This window comes from Oncorhynchus mykiss, chromosome 1 (assembly GCF_013265735.2).
Source record: "Oncorhynchus mykiss isolate Arlee chromosome 1, USDA_OmykA_1.1, whole genome shotgun sequence".
NCBI lineage: Eukaryota > Metazoa > Chordata > Actinopteri > Salmoniformes > Salmonidae > Oncorhynchus > Oncorhynchus mykiss.
The window spans coordinates 25,154,015-25,173,302 of NC_048565.1; the positions used below are offsets into that span (position 1 = coordinate 25,154,015).

The 19,288-nt window shown below is 42.3% G+C and overlaps 1 protein-coding gene across 6 annotated transcripts; it reads right to left on the reverse strand.

Moving 5' to 3' along the window:
• Positions 1 to 710: 710 nt before the first annotated feature.
• kiaa0513 (KIAA0513 ortholog) lies at positions 711 to 18,572 on the reverse strand. Of its 6 annotated transcripts, none has more exons than XM_021596802.2 (15): positions 18,422 to 18,537; positions 17,184 to 17,299; positions 16,793 to 16,949; positions 13,804 to 14,328; positions 10,916 to 11,015; positions 10,699 to 10,772; positions 10,266 to 10,336; positions 9,712 to 9,916; positions 9,569 to 9,609; positions 9,278 to 9,341; positions 9,077 to 9,154; positions 8,602 to 8,631; positions 4,179 to 4,259; positions 3,949 to 4,043; positions 711 to 3,361 (listed from the first exon to the last, which is right to left on the reverse strand). In XM_021596802.2, exons 4-15 carry the CDS (start codon positions 14,205 to 14,207, stop codon positions 3,312 to 3,314), a joined length of 1,293 nt encoding a protein of 430 aa, XP_021452477.2. In that variant the 5' UTR covers positions 14,208 to 14,328; positions 16,793 to 16,949; positions 17,184 to 17,299; positions 18,422 to 18,537; the 3' UTR covers positions 711 to 3,311. The 6 variants fall into 6 exon arrangements, with proteins under 6 accessions (XP_021452477.2, XP_021452347.2, XP_021452386.2 ...); XM_021596672.2 differs by having other exon boundaries at positions 9,278 to 9,359; XM_021596711.2 differs by lacking the exon at positions 16,793 to 16,949 and having other exon boundaries at positions 9,278 to 9,359.
• Positions 18,573 to 19,288: the final 716 nt, after the last annotated feature.

A 19,288-nucleotide genomic window follows, 5' to 3' on the forward strand; every position in this document is an offset into this window, starting at 1 on the left:
CAAAATTAGGTGGAAACTGAGCTGCACTTCCTAACCTCCTGCCAAATGTATGACCATAGAGACACAAATTTTCCTCAGATTACACAGAACCACAATGAATTCAAAAACAAATCAAATTTTGATAAACACCCATATATTGGGTGAAATACCACAGTGTGCATTCACAGCAGCAAGATTTGTAACCCATTGCCAAAAAAAGGGCAACCAGTGAAGAACAAACACCATTGCAAATACCATTTATATTTATTTTCCCTTTTGTACTTTAACTATTTGCGCATATGACATTTGAAATGTCTTTATTCTTTTGGAACTTTTGTGAGTACTGTTTACTGTTATTTTTTTATTTCACTTTTATCTATTTCACTTGCTTTGGCAATGTAAACATATGTATCCCATGCCAATAAAGCACTTGAATTGAGAGACCCTCATTGTGTGACACCACTGACTGAGCTTTCACTGCTCATCATATTGTGTCAATCATTGAGCAGCCATTTGGCAGTTTGGGCCAGGGTCTAAAACCCTCCCACATTGTGCTACATGTTCCCACTCTATACCCTGCTCACATTGACTCAGTCTCACACACTGGAGTGCACAGAGACTTCTCTTTCTAATCTACACATTCACATGGAGCTCTCCTTTCCAAACACCTCTAATTCAAACATCTTATACCCTCTCTCACATGCACTCACAGACACGACTCCAAAAGCATCCACATTCAAAAATATATTTATTACAGCATCAGCTACTTGTTCTATCATAATTACACATCCATGCAAACTCAGCCACCATTGCACAACAGAAGTGGGAGGACATTACAGCTACCTGTAAGAGACTCTTTCCCCCGCTCATTAAAAAGAAGGGTTGGCTATATTCTCCTATGCTAAGTTTGTTTCACCTCCAAAGACACAAGGCTTGTCCATGACTAGGTATCAGGTACTAGTTACAACTGGTCAAATCAGACCACCACTGCCCAGACAAACAATGTACAACACTTTTCATGAGAGATGTCTTAAAGACCAGTGATGGACCATACATGCATTTGACATGCAACATGAAAAGCAGGCGAAGCATTCCAAGTATTAAGAGGGCTGGTCTGCATTTCAACAATACTGAAAGGCCAGAGTGCACACTGCAATACAACCACCCAGGAGGGCTTGGTGCTAAACTAAAACTGCACACAGCAATACAAACACCCAGGAGGGCTTGGTGCTAAACTAAAACTGCACACTGCAATACAAACACCCAGGAGGGCTTGGTGCTAAACTAAAACTGCACACAGCAATACAAACACCCAGGAGGGCTTGGTGCTAAACTAAAACTGCACACAGCAATACAAACACCCAGGAGGGCTTGGTGCTAAACTAAAACTGCACACAGCAATACAAACACCCAGGAGGGCTTGGTGCTGAACTAAAACTGCTCACAGCCACAAAACAAAAGAGGCAAGTCATTCAGCAGTATGGAAATTGAGGTCATCACATGCAGATGCACAATATGTCTGATTGCTGAACAGAATGTCAGATCCAGACATGAAGCAGGGAGCAGCATTGCAATCCAAGGGAAATAACAGAGACAGAGCAGAACACAAGTGACACTTTGTGGCAAGAAGCTAGTCCTCTGCTAAACAGCCCACAAGAAAAAAGAGAGAGAGAGCAAGACATCTCCAAGACAAGACATAGAACTTCAACTACAAGGCATCACATGCAACTAACTACACATCGTAACTAACACACTGGAGGAATTACCCAATAGTTTATACTAAACATTTTACACATAGCACACATATAGTTTGGTTTAGCACTTGAATGGACCACTCCTAAGGGAGGAATTATGACGGCACTTCAGGGTCTTAATAAGGGGAAAGATTTAGTTGCCATTGAGAAAGACATCAAAACACAATGACCATAATCAGTTACATAGTCATTCACCAACAGATATGACACAAAGCCAGTGATAAACAAGTCTTTGAACATAATAAAACATAGGTGAAAAAAATACAATATAAATACAAAATCAAGTGATATAGACAATAGATTAATACAAAATAATATATATATATATAAATAAACTTGCCAGTACTTCAATCCAGCATTGAGAAAAATGTACAATAATCCTAATTCCTATTCACATAGCTCTGAAATGTCAATGCTCCGAGATGTAAGCAAAATATATCATTCTTGACATCTCCCTCAAAAGCTGGATCCACACAGTTTTGAAACTTTTAACTCCATTGATAAATTAAGTGCTCTGAACAAGTCACCAGGCTTCCCTCTGGTGGGCTTAAATAATGCAAACAAGACATTGACGCCCTTGCTGCACGATGCCCAACTTGCACAATGCTCGTTTCTCACTTATAAAGGGCAAGGATGCATGCCAGGCATATAGCACAGACACCTCAGGTCACGGCTACTCTAGGAATGAAACAGAAAGTATGGGACTGCTGCTGGAAGTCATGCTGCAGCCTCTCACCACGACACACTGCACTTTAACTAGCCATGATCTAACACCATGACAATCACTAAACACAGAGGACACTGAGCATGAGAATTCGACCTTATTGGAAATATGCTGACACAGTATATAGATGGTAGAATCATGAACAGGAGGACATTGTATCAAGTGGTTTTACAGATTGTTACAATTGAGACTTGCATTGATTACCATTGAAACAGAAAGGACAGTTCCCCACGGGTACATTCAAGGCACTTCGACATTGGGCAGAGAGGAAATCATAAAAGGTCACTATTGCAAAAAATATAAATAATACTAATTGTAGGATATGTGCAAGGAGCAGGTTACAGTATATCTAAAATATATATTCTGTATGTATACTGTAGTCAGGGGACATGAAAAAGGCTATAGAGAGCCTGGGCCGGTTACACGGAGCTGATTATGTAAAATGGGTTAATGGACGCTGATATGGCTGAAATTGTCCAACTATACAGTAAAATAAGGACCTGAGGAAGGTACTCATTAGTGACAGTATAAAATAATGTAGTAGTGATAGGGTGAATGACCTTGTTGACAGTGCCCAGGAGAGGGTAGGTTACAGTATGTTGGTTGGTGAAGCTGGAATATTGACTATGCAGCTTCATGTTTACTATCACTGTAATAAAAGGTTTTGTGTTATTTATTGTTGCAGGTTATGGAGGCTTTCCTAAAATAGGTGATTTGAGTTTACTGTACTGGATATTGATGGAATACAGTTATTGGTGAGCCTTCACAACATTGGAGAGTGAGGAGGAGATTAGCTTCAGCTAATTACTATTGATAGTGTACTAAGTAGTCATTGAAGAACCATTCTTTGCCACTCACTCTGTGGCCATCTGCTCAATGTGGTCGCTCAACAGCTTGTACTGCTCTGTAAGAGAGAAACAGAGAGCTCTTTTTAATCAAAACCACTAAGCACGTTTTTCCAGTTATAAATACATTAGTCTCAGAAAGCCTGTCTCCCCAACGGGCTCAGGAGAGGCAAAGGTGGAGGCATGACCCGCCTAACAGGCGCTCCTTAAAACCCACCAGCTTAACCCGGAAGCCAGCCGCACCAATGTGTCAGAGGAAACACTGTTCAACTGGCATCCGGGGTCAGCCTGCAGGCGTCCGGCCTGCCACAAGGAGTCGCTAGGGCGCGATGAGCCAAGTAAAGCCCACCGGCCAAACCCTCCCCTGACGAAGCTGGGCCAATTATGCGCCTCCTATGGGACTCCCGGTTGTGGCACAGCCCGAGAATGAACCCGGGTCTGTAGTAACACCTCTAGCACTGCAATGCAGTGCCTTAGACCGCTGCACCACTCAGGAGGCCCAAACTAATATTTGTTTTTATATGTTTAAAACAGTTTGAACAGGTGAAACAAAGTAAATTATATGAAAAGAAAGGAAGTGTGGCAGATAACCAAACGACCTATTTGATCTTATTGATGTGAGGAAGGTTGGTTCATGTAGGGGTACCTTCATTTAGGTTCCCAATAACTGCTTGCTTCTTCAGGAAGTCATTGCAGAGTTTCTTACTGAGCCCAAAAGCCAGCATGTTGTGAGTGAATGTCCTGAAAGCAGACACTAAGAGTTAACTGACCATGAGATACAGTATACAAACCATGCAGATTCCTCTCCTCCTCAGATGGAATGTTACTTAGAAGTAGTTTTTTTGTCCATAGGCATGAGTATGTCACCTCACTCACCCCAGTTGGCCAAAGGCAATATTCTCGTCGACTTTAGAGCTGTCATCTTTCTCTTCCTGGGTCATATGACACCACTTCTCTCTGGAGAAAGATACGAGCAGAGAGAAGTTAGGGGTCAAGGTCTCCAAGTTTACCTCTGACCTTTTACCCACACCAAAACAACAAACCAGACATCATTGGAATGAGATGAAAATAGCAAAACATGTGAAAACTTTTTTGAAGGAAAACACGTAAAATTAAAGCGATGGCATGCTGGATATTGCGTGTTAGATTGCGGTTCTCTCTCTGATTAGGGAACGGAGAGAAATGTCTGTCCAAAAGCTTTGGGAGGCTTTATAACCAGTGTAGTCATATGTACAAGAAAACAGAGGACCTTTTTTAAATTTTAGCAGGGAGTCATCATTGAGAACAGTGTCTCTTTTTCAAGGGAGCCCTGCATATACAATTTAATAGAACCAAAAAATGGAATACAATATAAAACAAGTAAAATACAGCACGACATAAATTGAACACATATACACAAAACACAATCAACTAAAACAAACACATTCTTCATTATAAAATTCCTCTGTCCACTCTCTAAACTGCCCCAGGGACACAATGGCTACTATTATGTGTAATGCTTTTGGGAGATTATTCCAAACATATGGAGAAGAAAAACTAAAGGCTGATTTACCTAACTCTGAAGACACCAAATGAGTCTCCAGAGTTAACTAACCCTGTGAACAGGATTGATAACTTGACTTGAACAGCACCACAACATCACACACCCGTCCGTCCACTCACACTCATACATACACATAGAAGGTACAGGAGGATTTCTGAAATAAATAATACAATAAACTGAATGCTTAGCATTTGATGGGCTGCTACAGTAATTCATGGCAATACCCGTGGAGAAGAACATAGCTATTAAGTGCTACAACACACCGTTCTACTTGAATGTGTTTTTCACATTCATTGTGGCTCAGTAAGACAGCATTCAGCGTGCAGTGGAATAAGACTTAACAGTAGCACTTTGTAATAACTCCACGAAATAAAGCATTTATAATGGGTTAGTAAATCACTTATTAATCATTGCTCCATTAATAAGGTTTAATATAGGTCCTTATAAACCATTTATTAATTTATTAGTTAAGTATTTTTGCATGGCCTCATCTACAGTGTGGGCTATTTATACTTTATAAATGTTGAGTGACCAGTGGAATTTCTCACCAAAAGATGGACATGCCATTGGTAGACATTCCAGCAGTACCAGTACATTCCAGCTCCTTAAGGTCTCACTAATATATATATTTTTAAATTCAAAATCAAATAGCTAAATGATCATCGGTATGACCTTAAAACAATTCCATATGGCTTAGTAATACCTTTCATCCGGCTTAGACTCTGATGTGATATTTTTAAAGATATAGGGATAGTTAAGCAAAATAATGTATTCCAATATTTGTTTCCTTGCCTTGTAAGCAGTCTATGGACAGCTCTTAATCTCTTGTGGACAGATTCTGGATGTTAACCAAATAATGTCTGGTGAAGAGATAGAATGCGTAGGATAAGGAGCTGCAGTAGTCCTGGTGTTTGGGTTTTCAGCACTGATTATTTGGACGTACCAGGATGTGGCGAAGACGGTGCTTTAACTTTGACTGCTTTGCATCGTGGTGAAATTAACAGCAAGGGGGTGGGGGCAGACAGTTTCCTTTTGTGAGGGTGGAGACTTTGCAAACCAGAACTCCCAATTTCTAACATGTAAGGACCCAGAATTGTATCACGCAGCTGACCAAATTACACAGGATTTTAGTTCTAGGTTAAGCGAGATTCTAAACTGGGTGGTTCGAGCCCTGAATGCTGATTGGCTGAAAGCCGTGGTATATAAGCCCATATACCATGGGTATGACAAAATATTTTTACTGCTCTAATTACGATGGTAACCAGTTTATAATAGCAATAAGGCACCGCGGGGGTTTGTGGTCTATTGCCAATATATCGCGGCTAAGGGCTGTATTCAGGCACTCCGCGTTGAGCCTAAGAACAGCCCTTAGCTGTGGTATATTGGCCATATACCACACCCCCTCTGGCCTTATTGCCTAATTAGCCTGCTCTAAGGGGTGACTGCAATTCATACTTTTGGTAGAAAAGTCCCTGTCAAGAAACGCTTATAGCATTTTCAGACAGAAAACATTATTTTACTCAGCATAGTATATCCAAAGTTACACATCACATTATTACAACAGTGTGACTGTTTTGGAATAACATTTTCATTATATTTTCTTAAACACCCTCTGTATTGTGTGCTTATTGTTAAACCATAGATACACTACATGGCAAAAGGATGTGGACACCCCTTCAAATTAGTGGATGCGGCTATTTCAGCCACACCCATTGCTGACAGGTGTATAAAATTGAGCACACAGCCATGCAATCTCCATAGACAAATATTGGCAGTAGAATGGCCCATACCGAAGAGCTCAGTGACTTTCAACATGGCACCGTCATAGGATGCCACCTTTCCAACAAGTGAGTTCGTCAAATTTCTACCCTGCTAGAGCTGCCCCGGTCAACTGTAAGTGCTGTTATTTTGAAGTGGAAATGTCTAGGAGAGAAAATGTCAAAGCCACCAAGTGGTAGGCCACACAAGCTCACAGAATGGAACCACCAAGTGCTGAAGCACGTAGCATGTAAAAATGGTCTGTCCTCGGTTGCAACACTCACTACAGAGTTACAAACTGGCTCTGGAAGCAATGTCAGCACCAGAACTGTTCGTCTGGAGCTTCATGAATTAGGTTTCCATGGCCTAACAGCCACACACAAGCCTAAGATTGCACTCTCTGGAGTGATGAATCACGCTTCACCAGCTGGCCGTCCAACGGAAGAATCTCGGTTTGGCGTATGCCAGGAGAACGCTACCTACCCCAATGCATAGTGCAAACTGTAAAGTTTGGTGGAGGAGGGCTAATGGTCTGGGGCTGTTTTTCATGGTTCGGGCTAGGCCCCTTCATTCCAGTGAAGGGAAATAATGCTACAGCATACAATTACATTCTAGATAGACGATTCTGTGCTTCCAACTTTTGTGGCAACAATTTGGGGAAGGCCCATTCATGTTTCAGCATGACAATGCCCTCGTGCACAAAGCAAGGTCCATACAGAAATGGTTTGTTGAGATCGGTGTGGAAGAATTGACTGGCCTGCACAGAGCTCTGACCTCAACCCCATCGAACACCTTTGTGATGATTTGGAACGTCGACTGCGAGCCAGGCCTAATCGCCCAACATCAGCGCCCAACCTCACTAATGCTCTTGTGGTTGAATGGAAGCAAGTCCCTGCAGCAATGTTCCAACATCCAGTGGGAAGTCGGGACCAACTCCATATTAATGCCAATGCCCATTTTGGAATGAGATGTTTGACGAGCCGGTGTCCACATACACTACCTGGCCAAAAGTATGTTCTAGGGGCCATTTTGAGACCTTAAGGAGCATCAGCATGTACTGCTGGAATGTCTATCTATAATTAACTAGGTTACTAACATGTACAAATGTGAGCGTAATGATTCAACTATTTACTAATCCATTGTAAATGCTTTATTACATGGAGTTATTCTAAAGCGCTACAGACTTAACATGCACTGGTCGAGAGCAAAGAATCATGTCACATGCAACAGGCCCTACTAAAGAGAAACCCCTCATGCTGCAGATAAGAGTGAACATGTCAGCATGCAATCATCTGTGAAAACATAATACCTCGCCATCATGAAACGAACAACTCTTTTAAAACCCTGCTTTATGCTCGAGGCAAATGTATTCATCCATGAAATTAACCCAAACAAACAGAAATAACAACAACCAAACAAACAAGAAGTGCATAAGTAAACGCATGCCTTTCTGATGCTCGACAAGCACGCAGTAAACTTTGTGGCACTTATGACAAGTAATGCCCGCATCATGATCAAAATTAGGAAAATTGTATGCAATCAACATAAATGTGTATTAACAAGAGAAACACACTTTTAATTAGTTGTCTAAAATAGATGGCTTTGAGCTATGACAGACACAGAGGATACAGTGAGTGAGAGGAGAAGTTCATGCAGATATCAGTGGACAAGTCAATAGGACAGCAACTATCCTACTGCTCCAATGCTGAGCCTATTATTGAACTTCAGTACAAGGATCTGTCCTTACCCTGTTCTGCTTGTGCTCAGTGAAGCACATCCTGAACAGTGCAAATTAAGCCTACGGCTCTTTCTAGATTTTCAACTCTCGCACTCTAAGTCACAATGTTGAGCATCCATCTGTTCCTTTCTCGGTTCATCCCTTTATTCGTCCTCTCTCTTTTGCCTCTTTCCCTTGTTCCTTGCTTTCAGTTGTTCCTCACTTTCCCTCCCTATCTCTCTGTCTACCAGTGTTAGGAGGAGCAGACAGATAGGACAGACCTCTCGTCTTTCTCTTCCTCATCCGTCCCCCTGCCCGGCAGCAAGGCACAAGGAGACAAAGGGTTAAAGATACATGCAAAGGTTGAGAACAAGAGCTTGGGAGAAGAATCTGGTGGCAACAGTCAGGAGCTCAATAGCAGTTTGAGTGAACTACAGACTGGTATACAGTCAGCCTTCCTTAAATTCCTAATTTGTGTTAAAACTCATACTACATTCCCTTACCCCTCATTTATACACACAGACAAGACAAGTGTTCACAAACAAAGAGACGAACCTCCCACCTCTTGAAAATACACCCCACATTCACGCATACGTTTCATTCAATCTATCCATCTACTGCACTCTATTACACACTCCCATTTTATCCCGTTCGCACTACACAGGCTGTAAAAGGAGCTTTATAGTAACATCCCAGTTTAGTGATATAACAGCCGTATCATCTTTCATCTCCCCTGCTGGTACGTCAGTCTCTCACCTGGTGGTAGGTGACCTCTTCTTCCTCTCACAGTGGACCGCATCAAAGAACGCGGCGTTCCAAAACCTCAACGTATGCCTGTCACCGGAGACACCACAACACATCTATAACACCAACCAGGTAGGACAATAATTCACTACCTCATTGTTATTGTGTGGATTTTAAATCATCTATAAACAAAAATGAACATCCATCTCATACCAGATAGGTTGCTGTTTCAGGTGTGTGTACAGGTACACCTTCTCGTTCTCTACTTTCTTCTTCTCTGGAGGCACAGAGGACACTTTAGAGGACAGACAGAGAGAGCAACTGATAAAGGCAACCCATACTTTGAGGCAAGAGAGGAGTAATTTGTTCAGTTGGCAGGTTGGTTATAAGAACATGTAAGGACATGGAGTTATAAATCAGACTAATACAGGAACTGACTTGCTTGTATCTTAAACTTTTGATGGGTGTGTACCCTACAATCAACAAGTGATGAGATTGACGTACCTGGTGATTTGGGCTTTACCTCGACTGGACTCTCTGCCTCCCTGGGTAGAAAATAGTTGGGAGGAAAAGTCAGCAAATAAACAGAGTAAAACCGTTCTTAGAAGAAACATTATTGATTGGTTATTAACAGGAATACATCTCACTCATTCTTTCGAGCGGACGCTCTCAGCTTGCTCTCCAGGCCTCCAAAGAAGCCTTTGACTTCCGTTTTGGCAGCAGAGGAGTTCTTCAGGAGCCGCCCGGCTGCGTCCTTCTTGCCAGAAAGCCAGGAGTTGGCCTTATTCAGGTAGGAGTCCATGGCTACAGGCGGCTGCTGCAGCAGCTCAGTGGGGGATGGCTGGGACTTACCTGAGGTGCAGAGAAGGATCCTTTTACTATACACCACCATGCTCCAATCATGTTTCCTATTGATTATGAATAGGTACTACGTAGAGCCCAATAGCAAATTAATAGCATAGTAATAGCAAAGTAATAGCATTATAATAGCATTGTATTAGCACAAATTATAATACCCACACATGCAGAGATGCACACATCAATAGTATGTACAGTTAGCTTAAACTGACTCCGTGGCAACTACAAAAGGGTACAACCCTGACCGTTGACCCCTCCCCATTAATGTTGGGAAACTGGGAGGCCATTAAGAGAGGGGAGAATAAGTCTCTCATTTGTGGTTCTAAGCAGATACACATCTCACCAGTGTGGTAGTAAGTGAAACACATGGTCATGAGGTTTTTAGCTGGACTGTAGTCATCCATCTGATAGCACCTGCAACACACACACTTATGTAATGGGGATATGATTGTGCAGATAATATTGTACAATGAAATACACCCATTCCCTTATGTGTGACTTAGGTCTAGACAAAGAGCTTTGCACACAACACCCACACGTATTTGACCACACACACAAACGTGTTCACATATTCTCCTTCTGAGATGGAGCAGAGCCTGGAAGTTGTTTTGTTTTTACAAACTCTTCAGGGAATGAAGCCATTGTGTAATAACCCATCAATACAATGTAGCAGGTGTATAGCTCAAAGTCTCCCAACAAAAATAAGTAAAACAGGGAAAAAATAAGCACTTAACAAAACACGAAAGAGTTGAAGTGAAAGAGGGAGTCAGACTTACTCGAAAAGAACAACTGCAAAAGACTGCACCAGCCTGTAGAATGTTGCTTCACTCACACACTTGGAGTTGCAGCGCTGCAAATAAAGCCATGCGTCTTCAGTTCCCATAAACTTAAAACATGTAGCACCAGCAGCAAAGCTGTGCTGATAACTGTGCCATTACTCTGTGTCTATGTGCAGAGACATACATATCTCTGTGCTTACATACCGGCTCTTACCTGTGCACTGACGTATCTGGCAAACCACTCCCTACCCTTGCCATTTTCTCCACTGCACAGCTCCCCAAAGCGAGCCTTCTCCTCCTGGTCAAAGTCCTCCCTGAGAGAAAAGAGGTTTATGTAGACCCACCTTAAACAGTGACTGAACAAAAATAAAACGCAACATGCAACAATTTCAAAGACTTTACTGAGTTACAGTTCATATAAGGAAATAATTCAATTGAAATAAATTCATGAGTCCCTAAATCTATGGATTTCACATGACTGTATCAAAGATACACTATAGTGCATTCGAAAAGTATTCAGGCCTCTTGCCTTTTTCCACATTTTGTTACATTACAGCCCTATTCTAAAATATATATATTTTTACTCCTCATCAATCTACACACAATACCCCATAATGACAAAGGAAAAACAGGTTTAGATTTTTTTTTTAAATGAAATCTCACATTTACATAAGTATTCAGACCCTTTACTCAGTACTTTGTTGAAGCACCTTCGGCAGCCTTGAGTCTTCTTGGGTATGACGCTATAAGCTTGGCACACATGTATTTGGGGAGTTCCTCCCAATCTTCTCTGCAGATCCTCTCAAGCTCTGTCAGGTTGAATGGGGAGCGTTGCTGCACAGCTATTTTCAGGTCTCTCTGCCTTTATTTCTTGCGCCACCCCAGAAATAACCCCCTTGATCGGTGCCCTGCTATGAAAATCCATGCAGGAAACATTCCACTCTGATAACTTTTAGTCTTAACACACGCTTCTTCTGCTCTGCAGACACACCAAAAAAAACACACAAATAACACCACTTCTTGTGACTTTCACTGACTCCAAACTTTGTTCCAACACATTCTAGATTTTCCTAGGAGACATTAAAAGGATTTCCCAAGTAGCATTCATCCAAAACCCTGACTCAAAAACGAGTCAAGTGGTTTCCTATTTTCCAACATAGCTTTACTTATTTGGTTTCCCTTTTTCTTCGCCACTGTAACCTACTCATTCTCACTTTCTGTACTATTAGATTCACTCGATTCACTAGCAGTTTCAAACATTGACCTCCACCAACGAATGTCTACCCTGACATACAATGTCAACTGTGAGACCTTATTTAGAATAAAGCTGTAAGGTAACAAAATGTGGAAAGCCGGGAGCATAATGAAATGGGTTTCCATGGCCAAGCAGCCACACACAAGCCTAAGATCACTATGCGCAGCGCCAAGCGCAGGCAGGAGTGGTGTAAAAAAAAAAAAAAAAAGCTTGCCACCATTGGACTCTGAAGTAGTGGAAACGCGTTATCTGGAGTGATGAATCACGCTTCACCATCTGGCAGTCTGACGGAAGAATCTGTGTTTGGCGGATGCAATGTGCCAAATGTAAAGTTTGGTGGAGGAGGAATAATAGTCTAGGGCTGTTTTTCAAGGTTCGGGCTAGGCACCTTCGTTCCAGTGAAGGGAAATCTTATCGCTACAGCATACAACGACATTCTAGACGATTCTGTGCTTCAAACTTTGTGGCAACAGTTTGGGGAAGGCCCATTCATGTTTCAGCATGACAATGCCCCCGTGCAGAAAGAGAGGTCCATCCAGAAATGGTTTGTCAAGATAGGTGTGGAAGAACTTGACTGGCCTGCACAGAGCTCTGACCTTTACCCCGTCGAACAACTTTGGGATGAATTGGAACGCCAACTGCGAGCCATGCCTAATCGCCCAACATCAGTGCCCGACCTCACTAATGCTTGTGAATGAATGGAAGTAAATCCCTGCAGCAATGTTCCAACATCTAGTGGAAAGCCTTCCTAGAAGAGTGGAGGCTGTTATAGTAGCAAAGGGAAAACTAACTCCATATTAATGCCCATGATTTTGGAATTAGATGTTCGACAAGCAGGTGTCTACATACTTTTGGTCATGTTGTGTACCTTTTTTAAAAAGGTAGGGCCGTGGATCAGAAAACCAGTCAGTATCTGGTGTGACCACATTTCACCTCATGCAGCGTGACATCTCTTTCACAAATGTTGATCAGGCTGTTGATTGTGGCCTGTGGAATGTTGTCCCACTCCTCTTCAATGGCTATGCGAAGTTGCTGGATATTGGCGGGAACTGGAACATGCTGTCGTACACGTCGATCCAGAGCATCCTTAACATGCTCAAAGAGTGACATATTCAAATTGCCATTGATAAAATGCAATTGTGTTAATTGTCCGTAGCTTATGCCTGGCCATACCATAACCCCACCATTGGGCACTCTGTTCACAATGTTGACTTCAGCAAACCGCTCGCCCACACACGTGGTCTGATGTTGTGAGGCTGGTTTGACACACTGCAAAATTCTCTAAAACGATGTTGGAGGTGGCTTATGGTAGAGAAATTAACATTCATTTATCTGCCAAAAGCTCTGGTGGACAGTCCTGCAGTCAGCATGCACATTTCACACTCCCTCAACACTTGAGACATCTGTGGCATTGTATTATGTGACAAAACTGCACATTTTATTGTACCCAGCACAAGGTGCACCTGTGTAATTAATGACCATGCTGTGTAATCGGCTTCTTGATATTCCACATCTGTCAGGTGGATGGATTATCTTGGCAAAGATTAAATGCTCACTAACAGGGATGTAAACAAATTTGTGCACAACACTTTATAGAAATTTGCTTTTTGTGCGTATGGAACATTTCTGGGAACTTTTATTTCTGCTCATGAAAAATGGGTCCAACACTTTACATGTTGCGTTTATATTTTTGTTCAGTATTTTACACTCATACTAAACCCTCATAAAAGACCCTATCCATGTTTAAGTACCACTGTAAAATAGTTCATTCTAGCTACACATACTGTACAGGCCCTCAGGGACAGACCCACACCACCCCACATTCAGAGAATCCAGGGTGATCTTACTTTCCATGAAACACCATCTCCACGTAAGCTTTCATGAACTCCTGATTCTCCACTGCCTCTATCCCAAGCTCTGCGCTGTGATTGGACGAGGAGGATGAGTGCCGTGAGTTCCACTGCTGGGAGTGTGGGTCCATGTCATTCTCACTGTCTGCCGACTCTGTGGCATCACTGTCCCTGTCCTCTCCCCCACAATGGTGGTGGGAGCTGGGCATGGGGGCCAGGGGATCAGGCAACCGTGGCTCCAGGAGAACAATGGAGGCAGGCTCTTGGAACAGCGGCTCAGAGGAGAAAATGTCTGTATGGAGCAGCGCCCCACTAGGAGGACTTGCAAATGAGGGGGCTGTATCGTCTGAACATGAAGGGATATCAAAGTCTATGAGGTTTTCCACAGCTACCCCCTCCATTGTTGAGGACAGAGAACAGAGATGGCAGAGCTAAAGTAGACAGGAGAAGGCTCTTCAGACGCTCTCATCCACGAGGGGCGCTGTAGCAGAATGGACTCAATGCCCACACACCCATTGCACACTGTGAAGAGAGGAGAGAGGGAACTGTTACTTATAACACTCATAGGCCAACTTTAACCAAATAAGACAATATAATGATGTACAGTAATGCTGTTGATATGACTGTTTGGATATGAACGGATATTGTGTTTTCCATCAGTTCTCATTTACAACTGCGACCTGGCCAAGATAAAGCAAAGCATTGCGACAAAAACAACACAGAGTTACACATGGGATAAACAAACGTACAGTCAATAACACAATAGAAAATCTATATACTGTGTGTGCAAATGTAGTAAGATTAGGGAGGTAAAACAATAAATAGGCCGTAGTGGAGAAATAATTACAAATTAGCATTAAGACTGGAGTGATTGATGTGTAGATGGTGATGTGCAAGTAGAGACACTGGGGTGCAAAAGAGCAAAAACATAACAATATGGGGATGAGGTAGTTGGGTGGGATATTTACAGATGGGCTGCGTACAGGTGCAGTGATCGGTAAGCTGCTCTGACAACTAATGCTTATAGTTAGTGAGGGAGATAAGTCTCCAGCTTCAGTGACTTCTGCAATTCGTTCCAGTCATTGGCAGCAGAGAACTGGAAGGAAAGGCGGCCAAACGAGGTGTTGGCTTTGAGGACGACCAGTGAAATATACCTGCTGGGGCGCACACTATGGGTGGGTGTTGCTATGGTGACCAGTGAGCTGAGATAAGGCGGGGCTTTACCTATCAGACTTATAGATGACCTGGAGCCAGTGGGTTTGGCAACGGATATGTAGCGAGGGCCAGCCAACGAGAGCATACAGGTCGCAGTGGTGGGTAGTTGGTGGGTAGTATATGGAGCTTTAGTGACAAAACGGATGGCACTGTGATAGACTACATCCTACATTGCTGAGTAGAGTGTTGGAGGCTATTTCTTCTGAAGTTAAGCCATTTTGCTTCTCTGTCAGGGGAACAGTTTTGCCTGCTTTTGCCCTGATCCTGGATCTGGCAGCTCTGCCAGTCTAACCCCAAGGCTGATGTCTGGTCTGATCCTGGATCTGGCAGCTCTGCCAGTCTAACCCCCTGGCTGATGTCTGGTCTGATCCTGGATCTGGCAGCTCTGCAAGTCTAACCCCCTGGCTGATGTCGTCTGACTGAAAGACTGGGGATATTATTGAGATAAGGAGGACATAATATAGGATTGGGACAGTTGGACTGTAACCCAACATTAGTGAACACACACGCCGATGCACCAAACACGCCGCAATGTTTTTTAAAAGTAAGAAAATAAAGGAATATGGCCATTCATTTAGCCCGTTTTTCACACAACACACACAATCCCTTTTGTTGTTCATGTAAAATTAATGAACTACAGCTTACTCTGTTGAAACCTGAACATGCCTCAGTTGTGAAATTTCACTCTTGACATTTGGGTGTATTAGATGTTAGCTAAAATAGGCTTTATCTGACTTGTTCACAAAATGTCAAGAGGGAAATCTCCCAACTCTTTTTTTCTCTCGCAGCTTTATCACAAGGACCGAGGTGAGCCGAGCTGAGTGAGAAAAAGCAGGTTTCTCTGTTGTTGTGGTTGTGCAGTACTAACGGCATGGCAGAATCACCTTCCAGATATGCCATTGGCCTATGCACTGAGCCCCCCTGGCTGCCCTTGAGTGAGGGGGAGACCTTCAGTTGAGCTCAGGAAATCTCAGCGGTGAGTGCACAGGCTGAAGTATTTCTGCTTCCCTAGCAAGAGAACAGGCCCCCAGTCCTGCTCAACCACCCACACACTCTCCCTCAGGGGAATGAGCATAGAGGACAGGGACTGGACGCTTTTCATCACAAATGACGGGATACTGAAAAGCTTGAGTAATTAGGTCTACTGGATTTATGACTTGAGAGATGTGAGAGAGGGGTTGTAGAAAGATACTGCATTGCATTGATCCATGTGTACGATCCAGGCTGTAATGAAATGATAAACTGAACATACATACATTTACTGTAGACAGGATCTGGCACCTAGTTTTATATTGCAGACAAACACATCTCATCTTTTTATTATCAAAATGAATATCTAGGTGTATCTCTTCCATCGTCAACTAATATCTAGTTTCCAACAATCACAAGTGGTCATTACATAAAGTGTGGCATTGTTCTATTATGAGGTCTTGTTATCATGTAAAATATGCCCTTGCAAACATTCATGTGAGGGCATGACATATAAAAGCCATGTTATACTAATGTCCCCATGTTCACCCCAGGAAATATTACTCAGTAGGCTAGTCTCTCCACAACCATCATCCAAGCAACATACTCTATGTGATAGACTGAGTAGAGGAAACATCTTGTCAATTCAGTGTGGATCATATCATTTTCTGATTTTCTTCCTTCAGTCCTCACTGGCATTCTAAAATTACATTTCATGGTCTGCAGGCCAGGAACTGAAGTCTTGCTTGCTTGGAGTGTCCTCCCTATAATCTCTTAGCAATAAAATCTAAATGTTCCTTACCCCAATGTAGGAGGGCTGTTGTCCAGTCCAGACGCCTGACTGTCCTGACTCAAACCAGACTTTGAGAGGAGGGTGAACTGGTTCAGTCATATCTAATCACAGGCATTTGGACACTTGAATGTCCATGTAGGCTGCCCCTCTCTTCCATGGGAGTGGACTAGCAACATAGATAAGACTGACTGAGTGCATAACTAAACATTTCACACTGAAGGGAATGTGGGAGAGAAAAGACTGATAAGGGAGGTTTGGAATCTTGATTCGTTATGCCTTGCTGCTAGTGCTATGGCTAGATGCTGTATATACGATCTGACCTAACATGACATGGACACAGCTAGTTCAGAGAGAAAAAGGCGGTCTAAAATAAATGACTTAGAGGACATGCATTACTCACTCCAATTTGGTAGGCAAAATTCGGTTTTCTTTGCAAAGTAGGCATTTCACATAGCTCATTGTTCTTTTCACATGGCTGTTTGTTTCTTTGGTGCATCATCTCACAACAACTTGAATCTGAAGCAGAGAAAACATGTCAGTCTTCCAAGCTCCCTTTTTTTGACCAAGAATCAAACAAGTATGATACCCAACAAACATGTCCTGCTGAGAACCAACATCCCTATATTATTAACGAGTTTTCCCAAATAAGTCAAACCCTCCTCCCCTTCATGACCTTGATCAAACAAGGTCACTTAAATAGAGCTTCCATGGTGACAACCGAAGATAAGCTGTTAAGACCACTTGGACACGACAGCAAAGCAGGAGCCAGAAGAGACAACAGTCACTGTGTGAATGACCATATAAATATTAACAGGAAGTTCTCTTCCATGTGCAGTTCCAGATAAAACCAAAGACAGCCCCAAAGCCAAACAAAACCAATGAGTAGCCTATCATGAGTAAGCTTCATCACTAACACCAGCCTGCTCTTACTAGTACTTTTAACTGGTGTATGAAATGTACTCTCTATAAATAAAGTTATTATACATGAGAGAAAAAATAAAAAATCCAACCTGATACGGAGATAGAGCTAGTGAGAGTGACACTGTATCGAAACGATGTCTAATTGTTTTGGGCAAAATGCAGTAGCTACTTTCCCATCAGTAAGGCTACATTGTTGTTATTGCCAATATGTATGTACGAGGTAAGCTTCCAGAACAACATGCTTGATCGTAAGAACAGTCAAGTAGGGGGGGGGGGGGGGGGGGGGACATAAAAACGACCAATATTTTAATTCTGAATTCAACCATTACTTCAGTAACGTTATCTTGAAAGCATATTTTCAGGAAATAGATCGAATTCTGTAAACAACACCCATTAGGTTAGGCTACAGTATGGTAGTTTACTCGTATATTTAGTGTTCCATTTTTTTAAACACGCACTTCAGATGGATAAGCCCATGTTACGCAGCCAATAAACATCTATAGGGTTGCCAGTGCCTGCCAACACCACCACCACTTGACATCTCCAGCAATCTGATGATGAATGACAGACATCTGGTAGGCCTACAGTGTGAAATCGAAATAAGATTGTATTTGGCTTGTCAATAAAACACACCAAATTACAAGCGTATGTCGAGAAATTGATTATATTAAAACATATGATATAATAACAGTATATTTCCTTTACAGTTGTACGTACATGAAATGTCCCAGGTTGATGAGGGGTTTAGTCTTCCCTGTATGCGTCGGATCCTGCTCACTTCAGTAGTCTCAAAACAGGCATGCGCAATCAAGCACGACTGTAAAGTGGGGGTGGGGAACCCAGTGACGTCACGAAGTATCCCGTTCATGTCCTCTCGAAAACTCGGGCACTCCGAGTTAAAATGTGTTAAAAATGAACGTAAATTATTTGCGTAGAGCTTCTTATTGGTTGATTCTGATATTTCTTTAGTGGGAAACTCTGGAATATTATTTCCACAACAAGTAAGCAAGTCAGACATTTTCGAGTTACCGAATTTTTAACGTCCTTGTTGTTGTTCCCGACACACTATGAACACGGAAGTAGATGTTTGACTTTTTTAGATATTTTTTTACCTGAACGTCCCAACTCTGTCGTGGCCCCATTTAACTTGACGTTGAAAATGGTTAAGATAATGGTAAAGGTTAAGTAATGGTTAACGTTAGAGTACGGATGTCCCAATGATCCCAGATTGAACTAACACCAACATATGTTGGAAAATGTCGAAAATAAGACAATACCAATTGAGGAGCTTTTGTATGGGGGGCAATGAGAGAGTGTAGAAATTGGTCAATATAACAGTTAATTGCTAGTTTGATTAGGTGACGTTTATTTGATCGAATATAAGATTCATAATGCTAAGGTTGATGCGATGTAGGCTACTGATATAAGTGATAAGACATTCTGACAACCTTGTAAATAACGATTTTATACCGGAGTTGTACCATATGTTCACACGCGTATCTGCCCTATCGTTGGCTAGAATGTTCCCACCTGATCTCGCTTCCTCCCGCCTACCTTTCGCATTTAAGGACATGCGTTTCCATT

What these genes read in the sequence shown, in the direction of transcription:
- kiaa0513 (XM_021596750.2), bottom strand. Translation starts at nt 14,207, where the DNA reads ATGGAGGGGGTAGCTGTGGAAAACCTCATAGACTTTGATATCCCTTCA. An exon ending in CCAGATACGTCAGTGCACAG is followed by an intron (nt 10,773 to 10,915) that starts GTAAGAGCCGGT and finishes CTTTATTTGCAG; the next exon opens with CGCTGCAACTCCAAGTGTGT. An exon ending in GAGGAAGAGAAAGACGAGAG is followed by an intron (nt 4,260 to 8,601) that starts GTCTGTCCTATC and finishes ATCTTTCTCCAG; the next exon opens with AGAGAAGTGGTGTCATATGA.